The following is a 24,685-nucleotide window of genomic DNA, read 5'->3' on the forward strand; positions in this document are numbered from 1 at the left end:
CGGCACACCTTTCCGTACTGTGTAAGGGTGCTGAACCTTTGATGCAAAGCAACATCCGATAATATTCCAAAAGTCCAAAGGTAGGTTCGCACACCAGCTTTTCAGATAAGCCAAAGATAATTTATTCCATCATAATGTGTCAACACTATGCATGACAATTGTTTCGGGGGCCACGCAGGGTCCCCTTCCTCAGATACGTGCAGACCCTGCGTGGCCCCGAAACAATTGTCATGCATAGTGTTGACACATTATGATGGAATAAATTATCTTTGGCTTATCTAAAAAGCTGGTGTGCGAACCTACCTTTGGACTTTTAGATCTTTGAGGTGGGTGTCCCAAGGGTCTTTATGCAGGTGACACAGTGGAATTGGAAACTGAGGACACTTCTGTCCGAGATGTACTAGAAAGTTCCGAGCCATCATCAACCTTTTTGCCAAACATTTGATAGATGCAGTTCCGGAACTACAGGAAGGAAAAAAAGAAAGTCATGAGACTAAAAACTGTTAATATGAACCTATGTGTTATTATACACAAGGTGCCATGAATCAATAAGGCACATGTCAATATGTACGGTAATTGTATTGTAATCATCCTATGACCTTCAACTCCGTCCTTTTGGTTCTGGAGCAACTTTATCCAAAGTAAGCATGTGCTCAACTACAGTAAAGGAAATATATAATGGATAGGTGAGTCTTCCTTGGACCGTTGCTCCCAGACAGAACAGTGGAACTGTGGTAGCCATTCACAGCATATCATTATTTTGAATTTTTTATAAATGTTTTACACTGGCCTGCCAGATAACAATGACTTGATCTGCTATCTATACAAGCCATAGCCAATAGCCACAAGCCACAGGGCCAGACTGCCACTGGACTTAATTGAGCAAACATGTCTCCTCTTAAAGAGAAGTACTTTTTAGAAAGGCATCCAAAGAACATTCATATTCTGTTCTAACATGTTAGTGCCAATATGATTTGTCATTCGTTCTGAAACTTGTGTTGTATATGAAAGAGAACCAGCCAGACGCATCAATATACAAAACACACCAGTCACAAACCCAAAGGACCTCTTCCATGAACTCCCTGGTGTTCTGATTTACTCTGCAAGGACCTCTGCATAATAGCAGATCATGTTGCTCTCTGCTCTGTGATCTCCTACATAACTTTGTGAAGTTTATTTTCTCGCTTTCTTTAGTACAAAGCATATAATACAGATGCCATGGAGGAGGTGCTTTAGATGAAATGCTAGGGCACAGGGTACAGTGTGTTGGCTGAATGGGTAGCCAGATGTAGTAAAGACTGGGAAACATTAAGCAGAATGACAAGGTCCTGGGTCTCAGTAGCAGATGCAGACTGTATTTTACTATGGGAGTAGCTGGAGGTGTAAAATGGGGGTTGCAGTATAGTACTAGAGTGTAATATGTGTTGGTTGCAGGAGGTGTTCAATTTAATAAGGGAGATGCAGGGTACTATTTGGGGTGCAATATATTATTGGAAGGGGTTCAGGATAGTATGGAGGAACAGTATAATGTCGGGGGTTGGGTTGGTACAGAATAATATTGGGAGGCATTGCAGCGTAGCATGAGATGATACAATATACAGGAAGCAAAGTAATGAGTAGGTTGGAGTGAAATATATTAGGTTGACTACTGTATATATATGGGGAGTTTTATTCTTTTTTTTATTTAGTCACTGAAATATTAGTAGTTGTGTTCTAATGTACAGGAATTAAATACAGACCCTTGGCTAAAAAAAAAGAATGGAAACTTACCAATGAAGAGGGAAGCTCTGGATTCTTAAGAGGCCTCCTGTGTGCTCCTCAAGCTTCCCAGGACCCTCACCTAGATCGTTGCTGCGCTCACCCTTTGTACAAGCCATTGTCGGATATGTTCAGGGGGTCTGTGAGTGGCAGCGGTGGGGGCGGAGCAAATACGGGAAGCCTCTGGACGATCCTGAGCCAATTCCCCCTAGGTAAGTAGCTAGCTTTTTTTTTTTTTTACCTTGGGTTCACTTTAAACAGGGGGCATGATTGCAATATAATGTTGGTGAGTTTATGTGGAGAGCTGGAGTATAATTTAATGTTTTGGGCAGCCATATTATGTAGGAAAATGGATGCACTTATTGTAAAGGAAATATGGCTGTATTTGCTACAGGGTAAATAGCTGCATTGACAGTTGAGACATGGCCACATATGTAATAGTTGGGAAATGGAGACACTTAGCAGGAGTTGCCTAGGCGATGAAACGCGTAGGGAAGAGCTACGGAGCGACATTAATGGTGCATGATGGAAGCAGCGGAATTGTTACATGCCGATTGTGTGAAGTTTAGCGGCAACATACAAGTGAGGCATATAGCAGCTTCACACCGCTGACACACGCTGCAGGAGCCATTTTTTTCAAGCCAGCTCACGCATAGCAAAGCTGTTGTACTCCCTAATTGTGGCCATACAAACTTATGCGGCCATACCTGTGTATGAGGAGTATATTTTTGAATAAAATCTTTTACCACTTTTACGCAATGGAAGTATTTTTTAGTGCCACACAGAGGATGTGGTGTTGAAGGAGTGGTGCCAGAGAAGGCATTGAGGTGGCCACATACCCCAGAGGTGCAGACGGGCCTGAACGACCGCTACATCTGGTTAGTTGAAAACTGAAGGGGGAACCCTGATTGAAAGTGCTGGATTTATTGTATGCTTATTGGCTGATAAAGTGCTCTACCACCATATCTATACATTGACTTATTACAAGGAAGACATGGCTGCATTTATTATAGAAAAGATAAGGTTGTACTATGTATGTAGGGACATGGTTGCACTTGTCAACATGACATGATGGCAGTACTTACTGGACAATTATGAGGAAGGGGAAGGAGGCAGAGCAGTTGAAAAGGGCACAGGTGGCTTATTTGTAGCCACAGTTTGCATAGCAGGCAGCCCCTGCACCAAGTATTATTGTGGACACCCTTCTAAACAGGATGCACTTTAAAGGGGGGTTAAGCACTATAAGGGGGGGGTACGTTTTAGGCTCCACCAGGGGGGAGTTTAGGTGTTAGGCTTCACTTGTCCTGATGATGCGCCACACTTTGCATGCACGAAACAGCTGTAGACCTCTTACTGCCTGTACCTCTCTGTTTTGTTGGATGGACTTTTAAGATGAAGCAATAAATGTGATATTTTAGCCGGATGTGCACCACCGCTTTCGCTTGATTTCTTACTTCACCAGGGGGGAGGTTAAGTGTTAGGCGTCACCAGGGGAGGGTTCTGTGTAAGAGTAAAGAAAGGTTGGATCACAGTAAAATATTGGTAAATATTACCAATATTTTACCATTTGAATAAAGAAGTAGAAAATTGGAAAATGTATCGATATTCTGCTTCCGCTATCCTGCGCCATTTTAAACAGGTGCCTTTTTCAAATATATGCGAAGAAGGGGTCACTACACTGGGCCAATTATGGAGAGTGGGGATGTACTGCAATATTTGCATGGGGGCCACCTATAGTCATCAAACTACACCAATGGAATCAGCAGTTTGAAAACTTCTGTGCAGGTACCGATTTATCCCCACCCATGGAGTAAAGTAGAGTACAGAGGTAGGTTAGCACACTGTAGTTTAAATGCAGTATTCATTTATTGCATCCGCCAGCACAAGCATAAACTTGTGCTGAGGGACTCAATAAACAAGTACTACATTCAAAGTACAGTGTACTAACCTACTTCTGTACTCAACTATTTGACTTATCCAGGTGAAGTGGCTTAGCACCCAAGGTTATGCACCCATCCTTCGGATAAGGTGTGCCACTCCAAAAATTCTGTTTGTTCAATGGAGAAACATAGGGGCCAAACTTAATTTCCTCTCGGCAGCTCAACTAACATGCACTGAAAAGTGACTGTACGTGTTAGAGGAGACCAGTAGCTCTATAAGAAGGCATATTATAATGATGAATACACAAAACAGCTGTTAGAAAATATAGTTGCAGGAGTTTGGCATGGTGGACTGAAATTTTGCAAAATGTATCATGATACGTTCCTAACTAATGTACTGACCTGTCTGTTCATGAAAACGTAGATGACGGGGTTGTAAATTGTGGCACTCTTGGCAAAATAAGCAGGCAATGAAGCAGCCAAAGGATGGAAACTGTAGCCTGGATTGGCAGCAGCAAAGCAGGCAAAAAATGTATATGGTCCCCAACAAAAGATGTAAGCGATGATCATGACGACTACCATCCTGGAGACCTCCCGTTCAGCCTTCTGGGTGGATTCCGACTCCTTCTGCTGCATAGCTACCTGTAAGATGAATGATTTGAAAAGTCTTATCTCAGTGCCATAATAGCCCCAATAAAAATGTTGTTCGTACAGGTAAATGTGGTAATACTTAAATCCCTTCTAAGACGGGGGTTGATGAGGGGCATCGACAAAAAATTCACAGTAGGAATAGAGCTGACTAGATCGGCAGTGTTGTGCTAATCCCACCGTTCACTGACACCTTTTTAGAGGAGATTGTTTTTCTTGCTCAAAAAATGTAGACTTGTAGTTAAAAGCCCATTTGTAAATAATTTTTTTTAACCACCTCCTTCACCCAGTTAAAGGGAACTTAAAGCGAAAAGTATATTAAGGCTGCCATTTTTATTTCCTCTTAAACAATACCAGTTTCCTGGCAGCCCTGCTGATCTCTTTAGCTGCAGTAGTGTCTGAATCACACCACAAACAAGCATGCAGCTCAAATTGTCAGATCTGACAATAATGTCAGAAACACCTGATCTGCTGCATGCTTGCTCAGGGGCGATAGCTAAAAGTTTTAAAAACAGAGGATCAGCAGGATAGCCAGGTAACTGGTATTGCTTAAGAGAAAATAAATATGTCAGCCTTCATATACCTCTCACTTCAGTGTTCTTTTAACTTAACACTGTAGTTCTCACCCTTTAACCCCCACCGCTACTATCTACTGGAATAATTAACATTAAGCTCATGTGACTCCATCATCCAGGCGGACAGCCATGCAAGGTAAAGCCACTTTGGCTTCTATTGACACGATCTGAGCTTCTCACCCGTAAAGCTATGCCTGCCCCACATCCCAGTGCCCTCTGCGCCACTCACATCATGCCATGCCGTCTCATCACATCACTTTAAAAGCCATGTCTCCCAGATGCCAAAATATATTGGGGGTTTGTTCAATGGCTGTAACAGCTTTTCTTCAATCTGTTGAAAAGGGAAGGACGGGTAGCACAAACACCACACCTCCTACCAGAATTGACTGCAATATGGCTGACTGCTTCAATGACAGCCTTCCACCAGAAGATAACTGAGACCCAGCTGAAACCACAGCATTATATTTTAGCTGGAATGCCAGGCTTCTTGGTGAGTAATGTATGAAGAGAAGGGGGGCATGAAGTAAGTTGTGCCCACCACCTAAGCATTATTTAGAGATTTAAAAAAAAACATTAGAAAGTGTAGATGAGTTTTATGATGTGATGGACTTGATCATGTGATAATCCGTGGTCCTAGTTTTCTGAAAAATTACCCCCTCTGATCCAGTAGTTTCGTTACCAGGAAGATAGAATTCTAAAAACCATCAATCCTCCCTTCACATAATGTCATCCTCTAGCCTCTGCACCAATCACAAAACCACTGACTCTCTCAGCAAAGCTGGACCTGCTTAAGTTCAGAAGGGGGGCATTATTCCAGCAATAAGGAAGACTACTGTTTGTGCACTTGCACTACACTAAATATGATCTTAGGCTACGAACATGCCTATGCAATAGCTGAAAGAAACCATGATGGACAGACTCATCAGGCATGTAAAAGTACAACTGAGGGGAAAAGTATTAGCCTCCCAGGAATTAGGAAACATTTTCTTAACCTTCTTCCCAATGTTTGCAGCATTAATGAACTTGATATAATCAAACATTCACAGGTGCTATTTAATATCTGTTGGTACATTTTATAGCATAACATACATTTTTAGGCTTCCTTTATAACGAATATAGTAAAAATTGATTGGCCAAAATTATTAACCTCCATGTGAATGTTTGCTTTCAAAACACACCGAAAGTAATTCACAAATCACTTTGAAACCACACCTGTGCAGCCGATTGGCTTCCTAACAACACCTGCAGTCAACTGCCTTTCTAACAACATTCATCCGCATAAAAAGACATCTGCCAAAACGATTGTTGATGACCTGGCCTCTTCTGGAGTTGATGTTTTAAGGAACACGTGAGGGCTCTTAATCATGGTGGGCTTCAGGGACATTGTCCCAGAAGAACCCCTTTACTCAAAGAGTGACACATCACAGCCCAACTGAGGTTTGACGTGAATATTTGAAAGGTAAAGATATGTTTTGGAAGTCTGTGCTTTGGTCTGATGAGACTAAACTGGAACTGTTTGGGCAATGGGCACATGGCCTTCAACCCTAGGAACACTGTTCCCACAGTTATACATGGAGGTGTGAGCTTCATACTGTGGGGCTGTTTTGCAGCTTCAGGCACAAGGAGCCTTGTTGCATCATGAAAAAAGAAAACTATGGTGACAATTTGATGGAGAATATGCAGAAATCTGCTTGTAGTCTAGGCTTAGGTCGTCATTGAGTCTTCCAACAAGACAATGACCCAAAGCATACATTGAAATTAGTCCAACAGTTCCTCAAGGATACCAAAACCAAGATCCTGGCGTAGCCCACACAGAGCCCAGAACTCATTCCTATTAAGAACCTGTGGCGGGTGCTCAAAGTGTATGTCCATACTCGGAAACCATTCAATTTGGACCATCTAGAACAGCTTGCAATGGAAGAATGGGCCAAAATCCCTCAGGAGACCTGTGCCAACCTAGTAAAGAACTACTCTAAGAGATTGTTGTTAGTTGTGGCTCAGAAAGGGTACACTATAGACCTTTTAATGGCCAGGGGGATAGTTGTAATTTTGGATGTCTCATTTCCACCCTTTCTTGTTTTAACTCTGTTTATCAATGAAATATCCTAACTAAACTTAGTGAACATTGTTTTTTTATAGTGTATTTGTTTCCAAAATAACAAACACGTGTTGTTAATGGTCATTTTCATGGAGTATTTCATAAGGGGGCTAATCATTTTTGCCTCAACTGTACATATAGTCGAGTGCAGTCAGAGTCCACTAAACAAATGAGGAGGAGGAAACATGATCTTCATGTGTACTTTTTTGTCTATGTAATGTAAAAAAAAATAATTCTTGTTCACCTTCCTAATGGCCCACCAAACTTGTATGTAGCAGAGGACAATGACCGACAGAGGAATTATGCAACAAGTAGTCATTAGCACCATCATGTATGACTGAACTCCAGGGTCACTGCTACCACTAAACACATCAGGACCACAGGATGTTTTCAAGCCATGGGGCCAGTACCTGCAGGGGAACATCAGAAGACATAGTTAAGGTTTTTAATGAATTTTTTTTTTTCAACTTCAAATTCTATGAGAATATGGAAAACCTAGCGGTCCAATTAATTCACTCTCTGAAAACATTCTGCCTCAGATGAAGGCAACTTATCTTTGTTTACCAGCCAATGGACTAATCTGGTGTGAAAAGCACTCCAATGTAATGCAATAGAGGCAATCTTACACACTTGGCAGATTTTACTACACATCTTTGCTGTTTAAAATATCCAGTAGGAGAAATATTAAAATGGAAACATAACTTTAGTGAAATCTTCTCCAGGCCAGTGCACAGCTTTTAGCAAATGAGGTCCTAAATTCTTACCCTGTTTTATTGTGAATAAGCTACCATGAGCTATGGCAAACAGGAACTTAAAAGTTATAGGTTTATACAAAGTAAAACAAGATGTCTGGTCCTCCCTGCAGATTTGCCTTGAAGCAGGAATTAAAGCGAGCTTGAGGTGGGGTCATGAAATTAAGATAATTATCCTACCTCATTCGGGGGGCTGAGCCAATCAGGTAGCCGCCAAAACTGCCGCTCTCCACTTCTCCTGTGGGCTGCAGTGACCCACTTTCACTTTCATAACCTCTGGTTCACGACGTTGAAAGGAGAGATTGATTCTCTCTCCCAGCATGCAGGGAGGCGGGGGATCGGCAGGGGGCACGGCCAGGGAGAGAGAGCTGGCCAATGGCAGCTCTGGAAACCCTGCAGGAATGCCCCTAATGGATGTTTTGAACAGGGAATCCCTCTCCTCTGTTTACTCTCCGAGATAGGAACAAATATTGTCACTAATTTTGGGGGGCTTTAGCTTGGCGCGGGGGGGGGGGGGGGGGCAGAGAGCAGTGTGGGGACACAGAGGCATGTCTTGAGGCAGAGAACATGCCTCTGTGTCCCATCTGCCCCCCAAGGAACCGCCTCGGGTTCTCTTTACAGTCACTAAATATGAACATCATGTCTGCATTTAGATAAATGTAGATATATTTTTTTCACCAAAAGTAGTGCTGTTTTATTTCCACATTATTGGTAAACTATGTGTTTACTCGTGAAGATCTTACCTGCTCCAGCCAAATATTGGTGGTGAGCACCAGCCAGCACTCCAAATCCAAGAAAACAAGATCCCGCCAAGAGCCAGTTTTCCATCAAATTTTATGTTGCCAAATGGTTTGCAAACAACGAACCATCTTTCCCAGGCAATTACCGTTAATGACCAGAGTCCAGAAATACCTGTAGAAAAGTTAGAAAAATCACTTATTCATAAAGCATTCTCCAACTTAAAGTAATTATGTCTGGAAACCTTCAACATGTTTTGAGAGACCTTATACACACTTTTGATTTTATCTAACCATAATGGTCACCATAATATTAGCAGTATAGGGCTCATGTGTTGCAGCTCCAGAGTCCAAGTTGTCAATCTTGTCTAGAACAATATCTGCATAGAGTTAGTGAGTTCTTCCCATGCTAGTGTTGGTTTCCGCCAGTCTCGCTTTTTACCACTTCTACAAATATATGGGTATGTTATCTGAAATCCCCCAGAATTTACCCCTAGACTGGGGTAGGGACATTAAATTGTGAGACCTTCTGTAAGGGACAGTTAGTAACCTGAATTGTACAATATGCAATGTAAAGTTCTGTGGTAAATGCATACATATTTTTCAACTTATTATACAATATACTAATATAATAACAGTTGCTTTTCTCCCATAGGACCCAGGGTGCATAGATATGTCTCAGATCAGGAGGAGTGTCTTACAGAGGAAATAGTCAAGTGTTCGTTAATGCCAGACTAAACAGTTAACTTTTCACTTTGGAGTTAAAAGCTTCCAGGGATGGAGTTTCCTGATTATGTGTGGCAAAAAAATTGCAAAGCATAGGGGCAGCATGACAGAAGGCTTTGTCTCCAAAGGATTTGAGGTGGACTCCGGGGGAGGTCAAGTTATAGCTTTTTGATCTAGTATTGTGGGAGGTGGGAATCAGTTGCAACAAATCCTTTAGGTATCAATGGCCCAGATTGCGCAAAGATTTGGCTGTTAATAACATGTTAATCATCATAATATGAAAGCCTTAAGAGAAAAAAAAATCTACACAGCTATTTTTTCCTCCACAGAACATAACGCATTCTGCTGTTCTCTTCTGCAGAAGAGAAGTGGTTAAAATATCCAGCCTACATGTACTTAGTCGTCCATTTAGTGTGAGGGGCAACAGATTTTGAATACTATAAAGAGATTGTCTAGGTAAGCTCTCATACTACATAGAAATGGTAAAATTGGCCAGTCAAGCCCAATCAAAATTGGATGTGTGGATGGACCTTTAAAGGCTTGTATACACCTTCAATTTTGAATGGTCAGTCACAGGCAAATTTATCATCTTCATGTAGTATGGGAGTTTATGTACAAATTTAATCATAGTATTCAAAATCAGTTAACCTTTTATACTACATACTACATACAGGTCCCTCATACTACATCAAGGTGGTACAATTGGCCAATCATAATTGAATGTGTGTCCCAGGCTTTAGACTGGTTCAAAGCTTCAATTTTTATTGGCAAATCACTGACAAATTCACCACCTCCATGTAGTATGAGAGCTTATCTATACAGTCTGTTCATAGTAGTCAAAATCTGTTGGTCCTTATACTACATGGAGGTGGTAAAACTGGCCAACCATAGGTCAATAAAAATAGAAGGTGTGTACCAGGCTTTATACTACACAGAGCAGGGCCGGAGCTACCATAGGAAAAAATGTTGTCCCTCCCCATCTTAACTGTTGCTCCCCAGGGACTCTGCAGAGTCTGTTAAGTTAGGAGGTGATTGGGGGAGGGTCAGAAGCCAAGTTTAGGGGCCCAGGAGGGAAATTTTGCTGCAACAAAGGTCCTCTAATGATGCTCTTTGGTCGGGGGGGAGGTGTCTGTTGGGGGGCCTCCCAGGCTAATTTTGCCCTAGGGCCCGATTGTTACTTGAACCGGCCCTGACACAGAGGTGCTAAGACTGCACACTCAAGATTGTATGATTAGTGGCCAACCATGAGATCTCATACATAAATAAAGCTTGGTTCACATTACAATGGGGTAGTATCATGAATGATCACAGTAGATTTAATGTATGATCTGCCACGACTGCTCCTATAGTTCTCCCGATTCCATGGTTTACATTGTAACGAGTCTATGACACCTCCAACTTCCGTCCAGTATCTGGAAGAGTCAGGCAGGTCGGGATTCCACGTTCCGCAACTGCATGGAAACAATGGACAGTTCAGAACACGTCTGAACAAACCCTATACATAACATAGGATTCGTTGGTATGTCTTTTGGCCTTTCTGTTTGTAGTGTGCTCTGGGACCTCCAGAACTTCTTGCCTTAGATTCTGCACTAATACTGTATGTTCTTAAATGGAGTATTTTAAAGAGAACTAATTTAGCAAAGCCTGTAAAGACTAATTATACTACCAGATGGCACATTTGTTATCTATATAGAGTTGTGAAATAAACCAGTAATAACAAGGAAAGTTAAGAACTTTGTCGCTCTCAAGATTGTCGCAAAAGACAGGAGGTGAATGAACAACAAAACAACGCGAAATTAACACTGATCAGTAAACTTGCATTTTTACAGTGGTGAAGTGGTCAAGACCCTGTCCATTGCCTCTGTATATTCACCCACTTCCTATCACTTAAGATTATTGTTTACTTCCTGTCACAAAAGACAAGAACGGAACAATAACCTCCTGAACAGGGACAAAGACTGACATTGATAATGTGCTTTTGGGATACAAAAGAAAAATCAATACATTATTGCAGTTACATACAGGCAACCCCCTAAACATGATCAAATGAAGACTTACCACATACTGAAACAGTGTACCCTTCAATAACACACAGGGCATGGCCAAGGATGAAGTAACCAAAAATCTGGTTAAAGACACTGATGGTGCTAGCAATGATAGTCTCTCCAAGGTCAGCAACCGCCAAGTTGACCAGGATCCAGTTCAGAGGATGCCGAAGCTTTTTAAATTTAAATGTGGCTACCAAGACCAGCCCATTTGTAAGACAAGAAGCAAAAACTACAAATAACATCCACAATGTTGTGATGTTGTAGACCCATCTTGGTGCAATGTGGTAATTGGGACCTTCAAAAGGACCTGAAAAGCAAAACAACAGAGTTTTAGTTTAAATTATATGCTAAGTTACAGCCTGCTAGATACTCGTATAAAACTCAAAACTTCCTCTCTGCTCTAAAAGATTAGGCACAGCATGATAACATTTAGGGAAAAATCCTAAGAAAACCCTGAAGTTTTGACTGGATTAGGTTTAGATTCTGAGCTCTCATTCATAGCTACTGATAAGGCTAATTACACTCTGCTGTAGCTATAAAAACACAGCTCAGTGCAGTGGATTTCTACTGCATGTGTATGTGGAACAAAAACTTTTTATTGTGTGCTGTGCAAGAGTTTGGATCTGCTTTTAGGGTTTTAGGCTCCCCAACACATGTATAAACTACATTTGCAGAAAAGATGCCCTAGGGCCATCTTACACACTCAAAAATGCTGGTCACATGGGCTGTGTGCCTGTTTCCAGATCTCTTTTGACCCATCTCACTGAAAGCATCCTTACCAAGTGATTGTAATTATGTTATAGGAAGTGTCTGTCTCAAACAGCAGACGTTGTTTCACACTGCCATACATTATTCCTTATACTGCATGCAGTTGTTGTCTGTGCAAGTCCTGTGCTGAGCTACTAGGCAGAAAAAAGCAAAGATGAGAGCCAGATTCATCCATAGCTGCAAAACCCTTACACTGGATGTAGAAAATATACATTTGCATTTTAATTTTAAATGAGAGGTGTTTATATGTAGCGGTAGTTTCTTTTGAACTACTAGATCTACTTTACTTAAGTTTGCAACCTATTACTAACACAAGGATGCACCTGCTTTCATATTATAATGCAAGAAATGAGCTTGGGCTGAACAGAGTAGCATCCACTGACTTCTGGAACTATGCTGATCTTCAGTGTGAAAAAGATCATGGAAGGCTCCTTTGCTGACTTCCCTATGAAAGTACTACTTGCCTCAAAGTGCACCCGATGTAGATATTTGTGAGTTAAATGGGACACAGAGGCATTTTCACTTTCAAATGCCATGCCTCTGTGTCCCTCACGACCCGCTGCCCCCCTTCCCGAACCTTTCGATAAGCAGCTTGTCGATAGACTAATGGGGAAGGGGCGTCCCTTGCAGGAGAGGAACTCCTGCATAACGCCCCCTCCTCACCTCTCAGCGCCACCTCATTGGCTCTTCTCTGCCCATTTCCTGCCTCTACCCCACCCCTTACATGCCTGTCAGTGCTCTAGGTTCTCAGAGGAGAGAGAAGCTGAAGATTAATGGTCACAGGTGTGACGGCGGTAAGAAGCCCGCCCCCCCCCCCCCCCCGATTCAGGAAGTATATTTTTTAACTATCTCGGGTTAGCTTAAACCTCTTTCAGGGGGCTAAAGAGGTTCTAACCTTACAACAAATAATATTAACAATAACATTTTTAAAGTGTGTTTCTCCCATTGGACTTAAACGGTATAGACTTGTCTAAGATCAGTAATTATTTGCTATGCGAAATAAGCTACAGAGAAAAGCTGCCCATAAAAGAGAATTCTATTTAAGGCTGGCTTATTGACATTCAAATCCTCAAATCCTTGCACAATCCGGGCCCTGGATAACTGAAGGATTAGTTGCAACTACATCTCACCTCTTACAATCGTACATTAAAAGGGATCTAATAACTTGATCACCCCCAGATTTCATCTCAAAACCTTGGGAGCCAAAGCCTTCTGTCATGCTGCCCCTACACTTTGGAATTCCCTGCCACACCCAATCAGGACATCTCCATCCTTCAAAGCATTTAAGTCCAAACTGAAAAGTCACCTGTTTAGTCTGGTATTTACCAACACCTGACTATTTCCTCTGTAACACAGTCCACTCTGCAATCATGTATTGATCTGAGACATATCTATGCCCTTTGCGTCCTATGGTAGAAAAGGGCTTTACTAATGTTATTGTATTGAATATTATATTGCTCTGACTCCACTGACTGCATACTTTTTGTGAGGCATCCAAGCAACTGATATCTTTTAAAGCACTTGTTCAACCTTAATTTTTTATGTATGAAAGTACATTTGCATTAATTGGCAATGCACAGAGTTTTGCATTGCACGCACCGGCGTACCTACCGGGGATGCGACCCCCTCAGCCGCAGGTGGGCCCGGGGCTGCTCTGGGGCCCGCTCACTGTGCGTGGGGGGAGCGCTGCTCTGGACCCCCCAGCAAGGTGCTCAACTGGCCGCAACATCTAATAGACGCTGCGCCAGTTCATTCCCCGCAGCCCCGCTCCAGCAGCCTGCATAGTCTCTGGCAGGCAGAGCAGGGCTACGGCAAGATGGCCGCCGAAGAAGCCCTGCACTGGAGACCATTTGTGTCTCTAGTACAGGGCTTCGGCAGCCATCTTGCCGTAGCCCTGCACTCTGCCTGTCAGCGCGGGAGATGTGCTGCAGGAGGACTTGGGGAGCTGCGAGCCAGATGCCGGGAGAGGAGAAGACTTCTGTCAGGTAAGTGAATTGTTTTTTTTTCACAGGTGCATTTTTTTTTCTAGTGTCTGCTGCCTACATTGTGATTTTCAGGTGTCTGCTGCACACATTATGATTTTCTGGTGTCTGCTGCCCACATTACGATTTTCAGGTGTCTGCTGCCCACATTACGATTTTCTGGTCACTGCTGCCCACATTGCGATTTTCTGGTGACTGCTGCCTACATTAGGATTTTCTGGTGACTGCTGCCCACGTTGCGATTTTCTGGTGACTGCTGCCCACATTAGGATTTTCTGGTCACTGCTGCCCACATTGCGATTTTCTGGTGTCTGCTGCCCACATTACGATTTTCAGGTGTCTGCTGCCCACATTACGATTTTCAGGTGTCTGCTGCCCACATTACGATTTTCTGGTCACATCTGCCCTCATTGCGATTTTCTGGTCACTGCTGCCCACATTGCGATTTTCTGGTGTTTGCTGCCCACATTATGATTTTCAGGTGTCTGCTGCCCATATTATGATTTTCTGGTGTCTGCTGCCCACATTACCATTTTCAGGTGCCTGCTGCCCACATTACGATTTTCTGGTGTCTGCTGCCCACATTATGATTTTCTGGTGTTTGCTGCCCACATTGCGATTTTCTGGTGTCTGCTGCCCACATTGCGATTTTCTGGTATCTGCTGCCCACATTACGATTTTCTGGTGTATGCTGCCCACATTAGGATTTTCTGGTGACTGCTGCCCACATTGCGATTTTCTGGTGACTGCTGCCCACATTGCGATTTTCTGGTGACTGCTGCCCACATTGCGATTTTCTGGTGACTGCTGCCCACATAAGGATTTTCTGGTGACTGCTGCCCACATTAGGATTTTCTGGTGTGTGCTGCCCACATTATGATATTCTGGTGACTGACTGCTGCCCACATTATGATTTTCTGGTGACTGCTGCCCACATTATGATATTCTGGTGACTGCTGCCCACATTAGGATTTTCTGGTGACTGATGCCCACATTGCGATTTTCTGGTGACTGCTGCCCACATGGCGATTTTCTGGTGACTGCTGCCCACATTGCGATTTTCTGGTGACTGCTGCCCACATGGCGATTTTCTGGTGACTGCTGTCCACATTGCGATTTTCTGGTGAACTCTGCCCACATTACGATTTTCTGGCCCACATTACGATTTTCTGGTGAACACTGCCCACGTTACGATTGTCTGGTGAATGCTGTCCACGTTACGATTTTCTGGTGAACGCTGCCCACATTACGATTTTCTGGCCCACATTACGATTTTCTGGTGAACACTGCCCACGTTACGATTGTCTGGTGAATGCTGTCCATGTTACAATTTTCTGGTGAACGCTGCCCACATTACGATTTTCTGGTGAACTCTGCCCACATTACGATTTTCTGTCCCACATTACGATATTCTAGTGAACGCTGCCCACATTACGATTGTCTGGTGAATGCTGTCCACGTTACAATTTTCTGGTGACTGCTGCTCACGTTACAATTTCCTGGTGACTGCTGCTCACATTAGGATTTTCTGGTAAACTCTGCCCACATTACGATTTTCTGGTGAACTCTGCCCACATTACGATTTTTTAAAGGCCCACATTACGATTTTCTGGTGAACTCTGCCCACATTACGATTTTCTAGCCCACATTACAATTGTCTGGTAAAATGCTGCCCACTTTACAATTTACAGTGAAACGCTGCCCCATTACGATTATTTGGCACCTATGGGGGGGGCCCCATCCAAATATTCGCAGGGGGCCCAGTGATTTCTAGTTACGCCCCTGATTGCACGTCAGTATGTTACACAACAAATATTGTGAAAGCACCTTCCCACCTGCATCCAGCAGCTCCATATTATTAGCAGAGTGGGAGTTCCCTCCAGAGCACAAAGCAGACCAGCTGGCCCTGGCGACCTGACAATGTGATATTAACTCTCAACTGTGGCCAGAACTGGAAGTACAGTTCAGCATTTCTTCCCTGCTTAGTGTGAAATAAAACATTTACTTTTTTCCTTTACACTCTTCAATGTGTTTATAAACATATGTCTTATTACCCAGCTCTATCTGCAATAAGAAACAATTACTAACTACTCATTAATCTATTTTTATATTTACACACTGGAGAGGATTTGTGAAGGAGAAATGCTTCATAACACACTAAACAGGTGGAAACTAGAAAGGAAGATGACAAGACTTAGCAAAACTGACTTTAGTGCTGCAATGCTAGCCACAAAGAGTAAGTATCTCCCAGCAGCAGAGTGCAGGTGGAAAGGGTCAGGTGATCAGATCTGTGTTCACAATGAAAGATCAGCTGGGGCACTTTCCAACTCCTCCCTGATTAACTCATGTGGGAGATTATTGGATGACGGAAGAGAATCTGCATTTCACAGACTGCTATTCAGTTTAACCAAGCTGCATCTGCCATTGACAAAATTTCTATACTGTGAAATCCTAAGCAAAACAGACTGCATGTGTCGCCTACAATGACACACTAGGAATTAATTATGTGATTCGTAGCCAACCCAATGCTCTGACCATTACTAACCCATACAGCATTTAACATGGGAAGGGTCCTTTTGGGTAAGGATAGCTTTTAAGACGTGGAAAGCATTTCCCCCTCCCCTCGCATAGCGCCCTCATCAAAGTGTTAACTAAGAGGACCTATTTCACCTCCTTGTGTCCCTAAAAAGAAGATACAGTGGGTTGCAAAAGTATTCGGCCCCCTTGAAGTTTTCCACATTTTGTCATATTACTGCCACAAACATGAATCAATTTTATTGGAATTCCATGTGAAAGACCAATACAAAGTGGTGTACACGTGAAAAGTAGAACGAAAATCATACAGAATTCCAAACATTTAAAAATAAATAAATAACTTTAAAGTCAATACTTTGTAGAACTACCTTTTGCTGCAATTACAGCTGCCAGTCTTTAGGGTATGTCTCTACCAGCTTTGCACATCTAGAGACTGAAATCCTTGCCCATTCTTTTTTGCAAAACAGCTCCAGCTCAGTCAGATTAGATGGACACAATATAGTCACGTATTTTGTAGTATATACAGGCGCTGATCCAATCTTTATCTCATGTGTATGTTCCACCAGCTGCTCAGGATCAACCACATCCACAATCGGTTCCAAGAAAAATTGCATACAAATCCACAGCGCTTGGTACTCAGATCGGCATCTGCAGTAACCCCACAGTGCTCAAAATCATGTTTCCATAGTGACCATCACCAGAAATAAATCGAGAAAGGTCACTTCTCCATCCAAGAAACATATAAACATTTATTAGAAGCTGAATCTATATCACATATACAATGACTTACTTCCAGGGTCCTTTTGACAGGGACCCTTAGTAGTTAAAAGCATATAGTGTAACCCAGTACACATTTAAAATCCAAAAACGATCTCATATAAGTTGCCCAGTCTCCAGTTCCTACCGGTTTCGGCCTTGCGCCGTCATCAGGGAACACTGGAGACTGAGCTGTGGGCAAAATATATAAAGATTACCTTGTAATAACTCGATCGGGGCCATTGCAGGCTCTCAGCAGAAAGTTTTCCACTTGCCGGTAATGCGCATAGCTGATAGGCTCATTCCGGTCAGGTGGTTAGGTGCAAGGGGCTCTGGGATGGTGTGACATCACTACAGAGCTGGAGCCATAGCGTGATTGGTCGGGCTGGTCACATGGGCCAGCATGCTCGCGCGTAACTGGCTGAAAGAGACGCTAAGGATGTTGGGAAGTGTAGTTTCCAGTCTCTCCACGCTCAGCAACTCAATTACATGGGCCGTGCTGCCTGTACTGATGTGTTATTTATTTATTTGGTAATGTAATTGAGTTGCTGAGCGTGGAGAGACTGGAAACTACACTTCCCAACATCCTTAGCGTCTCTTTCAGCCAGTTACGCGCGAGCATGCTGGCCCATGTGACCAGCCCGACCAATCACGCTATGGCTCCAGCTCTGAAGTGATGTCACACCATCCCAGAGCCCCTTGCACCTAACCACCTGACCGGAATGAGCCTATCAGCTATGCGCATTACCGGCAAGTGGAAAACTTTCTGCTGAGAGCCTGCAATGGCCCCGATCGAGTTATTACAAGGTAATCTTTATATATTTTGCCCACAGCTCAGTCTCCAGTGTTCCCTGATGACGGCACAAGGCCGAAACCGGTAGGAACTGGAGACTGGGCAACTTATATGAGATCGTTTTTGGATTTTAAATGTGTACTGGGTTACACTATATGCTTTTAACTACTAAGGGTCCCTGTCAAAAGGACCCTGGAAGTAAGTCATTGTATATGTGATGTAGATTCAGATTAGATGGACAGCATTTGTGAACAGCAGTTTTCAGATCTTGCCACAGATTCTCGATTGGATTTAGATCTGGACTTTGACTGGGCCATTCTAATACATGGATATGTTTTATTTTAAATAATTCCATTGTTGCCCTTGCTTTATGTTTGAGGTTGTTGTCCTGCTGGAAGGTGAACCTCCGCCCCAGTCTCAAGTCTTTTGCAGACTCCAAGAGGTTTTCTTCCAAGATTGCCCTGTATTTGGCTTCATCCATCTTCCCATCAACTCTGACCAGCTTCCCTGTCCCTGCTGAAGAGAAGCACCCCAGAGCATGATGCTGCCACTACCATATTTGACAGTGGGGATAGTGTGTTCAGAGTGATGTGCAGTGCAAACTGCAAACGGGACTTCTTATGCTTTTCTGTTAACAATGGCTTTCTTTTTGCCACTCTTCCATAAAGGCCAACTTTGTGCAGTGCATAACTAATAGTTGTCCAATGGACAGATTCCCCCACTTGAGCTGTAGATCTCTGCAGCTCGTCCAGAGTCACCATGGGCCTCTTGACTGCATTTCTGATCAGCGCTCTCCTCGTTCGGCCTGTGAGTTTAGGTGGACGGCCTTGTCTTGGTAGGTTTACAGTTGTGCCATACTCCTTCTATTTCTGAATGATCGCTTGAACAGTGCTCCGTGAGATGTTCAAGGCTTTGGAAATCTTTTTGTAGTCTAAGCCTTCTTTAAATTTCTCAATACCTTTATCCCTAACCTGTCTGGTGTGTTCTTAGGGACTTCATGGTGGTGTTGCTCCCAATATTCTCTTAGACAACCTCTGAGGCCGCCACAGAGCAGCTGTATTTGTACTGACATTAGATTACACAGAGGTGCACTCTATTTAGTCATTAGCACTCATCAGGCAATGTCTATGGGCAACTGACTGTACTCAGACCAAAGGGGGTTGAATAATTAGGCACACCCCACTTTGTAGTTATTTATTTGTAAAAAAAAATTGGAATCATGTATGATTTTCGTTCCACTTCTCACGTGTACACCACTTTGTATTGGTCTTTCATGTGGAATTCCAATAAAATTGATTTAGGTTTGTGTCAGTAATATGACAAAATGTGGAAAACTTCAAGGGGGCCGAATACTTTTGCAACCCACTGTATGAATAAGTAATGGTGGAGCACTCCTCTATGCCCTCTGTTTGGACGTGCCATGGTCAATCAAGCAGCACACCAGATCAAATTGTAGATATTGACTGGCACCATCCATAATTAAAGTAACATATACTTTTTATTTCATAAATGTAAAAGCGTACAGCACATATCAGCGATGTTTTGAAGCTTCTTTCTCAAGCCGTGCTGTTTGTAGACAATATATGTTCATACTACAGTACATAACCATGCATTATCTTCATACATACAGCTTGAAAAAGAAGAATTATGGTTCAAAACACCGCTGATATGTGCCGTATGCTGTAACATTTATGATATAAAGAGCATTTAATCCTGGATGGTGCCAGTCAATATCTACAACCCCAAAAAATAGATAGGGATCATTTTTGTGCTATCTGATCACCTATTCATTTTAATAATTATTTGAGTAACAAAATAGTAACTCCCACACAAGTAAAGAGCTCATTTCCTCTTACTTATTTACCATAAAAAGAAAAGACGCAGCCAAAACACATTTAATGGAAAATACATTAATGACAAAAACGTTTAATGAAATAAACACAAATTTTAAAATATTTTTGTTAAATACTTTCATAATTTGCATCTTTTAAAAAAAAAAAGCTTCTTTTCTTCTTTTTCTAAAAAAAAAATTATTCTATCGTGATTGCAGAACTCTGTCCCCGCCATCAGCTCCCAACAAATGGCAACCAAATACTGACCAAACCCAGACACGGTATATTTAACCACTTCAGGCTCTGGGGTTTTTACCGCATAAGGTTCATGATGAGTTTTGGCATTTCATTATATTACTTATGCCATAAAAAGGATATATTGTGTTTTTGAGGATTACATAGGCTTTCTTTGGGTAATATCTTTTTCCAAGAGTTGTTTAATTTGTTTAATTTTATAGTCATTCATGCAGAAAATAAACGTTTTTTCACCCTTCCGTTTTTTTCACCCTTCCTGTTTTTTTATGACAAGTGCCACAGTTATAAAACACCTCAAAATATATTTGATGGCTTGTCCATATTTTGATACTGGTTGTGCATGTAACGGAACATTATCTCCAGGCTGTGCATTTGTAGGCAATAGCCTAGTGATGCATCTATAAAGAGTTTGGTCTCTTGCCGTTGCCCTAGTGATCGCTACCGGTGGCAGTCATTTCAGTTGTCAACAGATTTTAAGGCCACGTGTAGGTGACATAAGAGGATACTTGGCTGGGTGGGGGTTAAAACTTCAATGCAGAGAAAAAAACATGAGCAAAAAAATATTTGTGTGCCTTATGGGTGAGGCAATCTTGAATGTTTAGAAAACTGAAGAGCGTGAAAAGTTTCTCTTCTTGACACAGTGTGTTAGTCCCTATATCCCAACAATAAAACACTAACAGAGTGATTCAACCAAACTAGGCTACAATGCCTTGCTTAATGAAAATGAAAGGTAAAAATGGAAAGGATCACATTAGACTTGTAATCTTTGGATTGTAGTTGTTCTTTGCCTCTCCCATGGTGTCACCTGGAATCCATAATATCTTTTTCACCTATGTGTATGTAGGTGGAACTTCAAACAGATGGAGATTCAGGAGAACTAAACAGTCAGCATCTAAAACGCTGAGGAACACAAACGCTGAGGAACACAGACGCGGGGCAACACTCCCTAATAATCACACATTGAGGTTAGAGATTTCAAGCAAGAATTAAATATTCTACAATCAACAAAAACATAACAGAAAATAACAACAAGCAGCGGCACGGTGGCGTAGTGGTTAGCGCTCTAGCCTTGCAGCGCTTGGTCCCCAGTTCGAATCCTAGCCAGAGCAACATCTTCAAGGAGTTTGTATGTTCTCCCCACGTCTATGTGGGTTTCCCCTGGGCACTCTGGTTTCCTCCCACAAACATACAGTTAATTGGCTCTTCCCTAAACAATTGGTCACAGACTACAACATACACTACACGATACATACATAGACATAGGACTATGGTAGGGACTAGATTGTGAGCCCATCTGAGGGACAGTCAAGTGACAAGACAATATACTCTGTGCAGCGCTACGGAATATGTTGGCGCTATATAAATACTAAATAATAATAATATAACTAATTATATCTATACATACAAATAACTATATATATATATATATATATATATATATATATATATATATATATATATATATACACATACATTCAACTTAGTAAGTATGTTTTTTTTTTCTTAATTTTAAATGCATTTACTTAAACTTGGCTATTGACTTTAGATGGACTGGCCATCAGCAAATACTGCAATGTGGTATACAGTATTTCAGTCTTTTAGTATTTGCCAGATATTTTTGCTAGCTTTTTGCTGCTACTGATCACCAGTGACTTACCTCGTGTGTTGTTTGCATTGGTATATGTGAAAATGGTACTTCTTGTGGTATCTTCCTCATCGTGCTTCCTCCGAGCAGCAAACACAGCCTCATTCCATGCTGCAGCCATAACCTGTAAACTCCTCTACCAGCAAATCTCCCAATTCCTCTGGTATGAGCTACCTCTGATTCCCTGCCCTCCTCCTCTCCCTCCTTGCTTCAGTCACTTCTCTGGCTTTCTACTACTGTCTCTCACTGGGATGGGTAATTTGATGACCTCTCTCCTGTTATATACTGAGCTGAGATGGATTAGCCTAGACACTCATAGACAAGCTCAAACCCCCTTAAACTTTTTATCTCTTAATTGACACATGAGTTTTAACTTCACCCCTCCTCTCTGCAGTCAATCTTTCTGGCTTCAGACTGAGGGTTTACGTCACTTGATCAGGTTAAGGATGACTTTACTGGACACTTTGGGTGACAGGATAAGCACTTGCTTAGATGAAAGAGAGAGAGAGAAAAGGAGGGGAAAGGCTTGGGCTTGCTTAGCCACCAAATCCAATCTCATCTTCTCCATGTCTGTCATTTTCCTAATACCCTTCACTTTGTGAAATTGGGGTCACTGTGTTAATTATGGGAAGAAAAATAAATGTGAATAATATAAAGGTTGTATTACATACTAGAATTGTTGCTTAACTCTCTTCTACCATGTCTCGAGATCATGTACCTTCTCTCCAAAGCTTTGCACTGATTTGTGCTATTGAATGTTAAACAGGACATTATGATGATCTTCTTTTGGAGAAAGTTTTGGAGCACCTGTATCTTCTGTCCTACCATCTGTTACCTGTTAACTACACGTCTGTCTAAGCAAAAACATATGGTGTTCTGATGAAGAACATCTGGACAGAACCATTTTTAGTACTCCCTACTGCTCCTTATTTTCAATCACAAAAAGGTTGCTTGAATTTTGTACTGATCTTTTGAACGTTTTTGAGAAAAAAAACTTAACAAAAAGACTTAAACATTTAAGACGAGATCAGACTCTGGATTTGTGTTGGACAACAATGCTCTCTTGAGTTGGGATTATGTCTTTAAGAAGAGCAGATATAATGGTGAAGCCTAGCTTGATGCTCTGCGTATGCCAAAAATAGTGTCAAATCTAAATTTCTCTCAGTTTGTTCTCTGTTTAAAAAATTGGAGGAGGTTGACCTATCCTAATAATAATGATTACTAATATTTCAAAGGTCACAGTTATAATGTGTGACTGCAGAAAAATAAGAAAAAAATCACATTCTGACAGGTAGCTGTTATTTAAAGACAGGTGTAAAAAAAACTGTAGTGATAGTAAAGAGGTGACTCACAGCAGCCAATCAGAAACCTTGTTCTACAATTATAATCTGATTGGTTGCATTGGGTTAAGGCGTCACTTTTGCTCTAGTGTTCGTTTTCTGCCCCATAGCTTACAATGCACTAGTTACCATATTTGTATATTACAGTAAACCTGCTACTTGCCAACACATACATACATACACTTTTGCAAGTAATTCCAATTATATTTCCTTTTTATCACTTGAGGTACATTTCAAACTTTGAAAACATGTATTTTCACATTCTGCAAAATACTGTTATCACCAATTTATATATATTATATATAAATTATATTATTACATATATATATATTATATATATATGATACTTGTTCAATTTTTCTCTTACATTTTCTCTAAGTCAATAATTTTTTGTCTTCTGTTTAAAATAACTTTTCAGCAATCTGCAACTAAAAAAGTACAAAAAACTAGGTGGAAAGTATGGTTAAAATTTATTCCGAGTATATTCTTGCTTGCTGGAGGCTTAAAAGGAATTTTATTGATAAGTTATAGCAATATTACTTTGGAGAACAAGTGAATTGAATAAGAGTTTTCTCCTACATGATTATTTCATAACTTGTAAATAAAATGCCACTTAAAGCACCAGTAAGCAAGAAAATGCTCAAAATTATTTTTTTACAGTATATCCTTTTTTCAGTTGCAAAGTGCTGAAAAATTATTTAACATACAAGATGAAGAATTATCTCATAGGTGAAAACTCAGGAGAAAAAGTTAATTGCATATTTATTTATTTATTTACTTCTGATATAAATATGTAAAATCCACTGTAAATGGCCCACTGATCAATAATGTGGCTACAATGAATTAATGATTTTGGTCCCCTGAAAAAAATGAAAACTTAGGCCATTATTCAATTCACTTTTCTCCTAGGATTGTCACACCTAATCAATAAATTGCCTTTTAAGGCACCAGCAAGCAAGAAAATACTCAGAATAATTTTGACAGTACTTTTTCACCTACGTTTTGGTATTTTTTCCATTGAAAAGTGGTGAAATGCTATCTCCTAAGAGAAAACATAGGAGAAAAACACTTCCTATTTTACCAGCAATCAGCAATACATACTCTAATGGGTCTAACAGTTTCCTCATGATAGATCCCGCAACTTCCCCCACTGTGTGCAGTAGAAGTACAGTAGTTATCTGGAACTCAACTAACCAACAGTCTCAACCAACCAGCTCAAATTGCCGGCAGTACAGTGGTGAAGGCCAACTTCTTAGGTTGATTGTGGGCTCTTCTGTGCTTAAAGACTGGGGTCCACGGCTCCCTATGGTTAATATAGTTTCAGTTACTGTATTTTAACATTTAACACAGAGTTCATTGTATGTATATAGAGTTGGGTATAGCACTGTATAAGTTTGGCCTATGTATAGCACTGAGTCTCAAGCAACCATCAGCTGATCCCAGTCAGTGCCGGATATTTGAGACTGTACTGCACTTACATACAGTATCTGTCATCTGCACATCAGGTCTGAGTTGTCAGGGAATAAGTTACTGAGAGGAGAAACAGACACAGATCAA

The 24,685-nt window shown here is 41.5% G+C and overlaps 1 protein-coding gene across 1 annotated transcript; it reads right to left on the reverse strand.

The window, feature by feature from the left end:
• Positions 1-282: 282 nt before the first annotated feature.
• LOC137527609 (red-sensitive opsin) lies at positions 283-22,065 on the reverse strand. The gene is made up of 6 exons (XM_068248237.1): positions 21,801-22,065; positions 11,233-11,529; positions 8,455-8,623; positions 7,204-7,369; positions 4,041-4,280; positions 283-462 (listed from the first exon to the last, which is right to left on the reverse strand). Exons 1-6 carry the CDS (start codon positions 21,907-21,909, stop codon positions 346-348), a joined length of 1,098 nt encoding a protein of 365 aa, XP_068104338.1. The 5' UTR covers positions 21,910-22,065; the 3' UTR covers positions 283-345.
• Between the last annotated feature and the right edge of the window lie 2,620 nt (positions 22,066-24,685).

Source organism: Hyperolius riggenbachi, chromosome 8 (genome assembly GCF_040937935.1).
Source record: "Hyperolius riggenbachi isolate aHypRig1 chromosome 8, aHypRig1.pri, whole genome shotgun sequence".
NCBI classification, from domain to species: Eukaryota; Metazoa; Chordata; class Amphibia; order Anura; family Hyperoliidae; genus Hyperolius; species Hyperolius riggenbachi.

What these genes read in the sequence shown, in the direction of transcription:
- LOC137527609 (XM_068248237.1), bottom strand. Translation starts at nt 21,909, where the DNA reads ATGGCTGCAGCATGGAATGAGGCTGTGTTTGCTGCTCGGAGGAAGCAC. An exon ending in CAATGCAAACAACACACGAG is followed by an intron (nt 11,530 to 21,800) that starts GTAAGTCACTGG and finishes TTTGCTTTTCAG; the next exon opens with GTCCTTTTGAAGGTCCCAAT. An exon ending in CCAATATTTGGCTGGAGCAG is followed by an intron (nt 7,370 to 8,454) that starts GTAAGATCTTCA and finishes GTTCCCCTGCAG; the next exon opens with GTACTGGCCCCATGGCTTGA.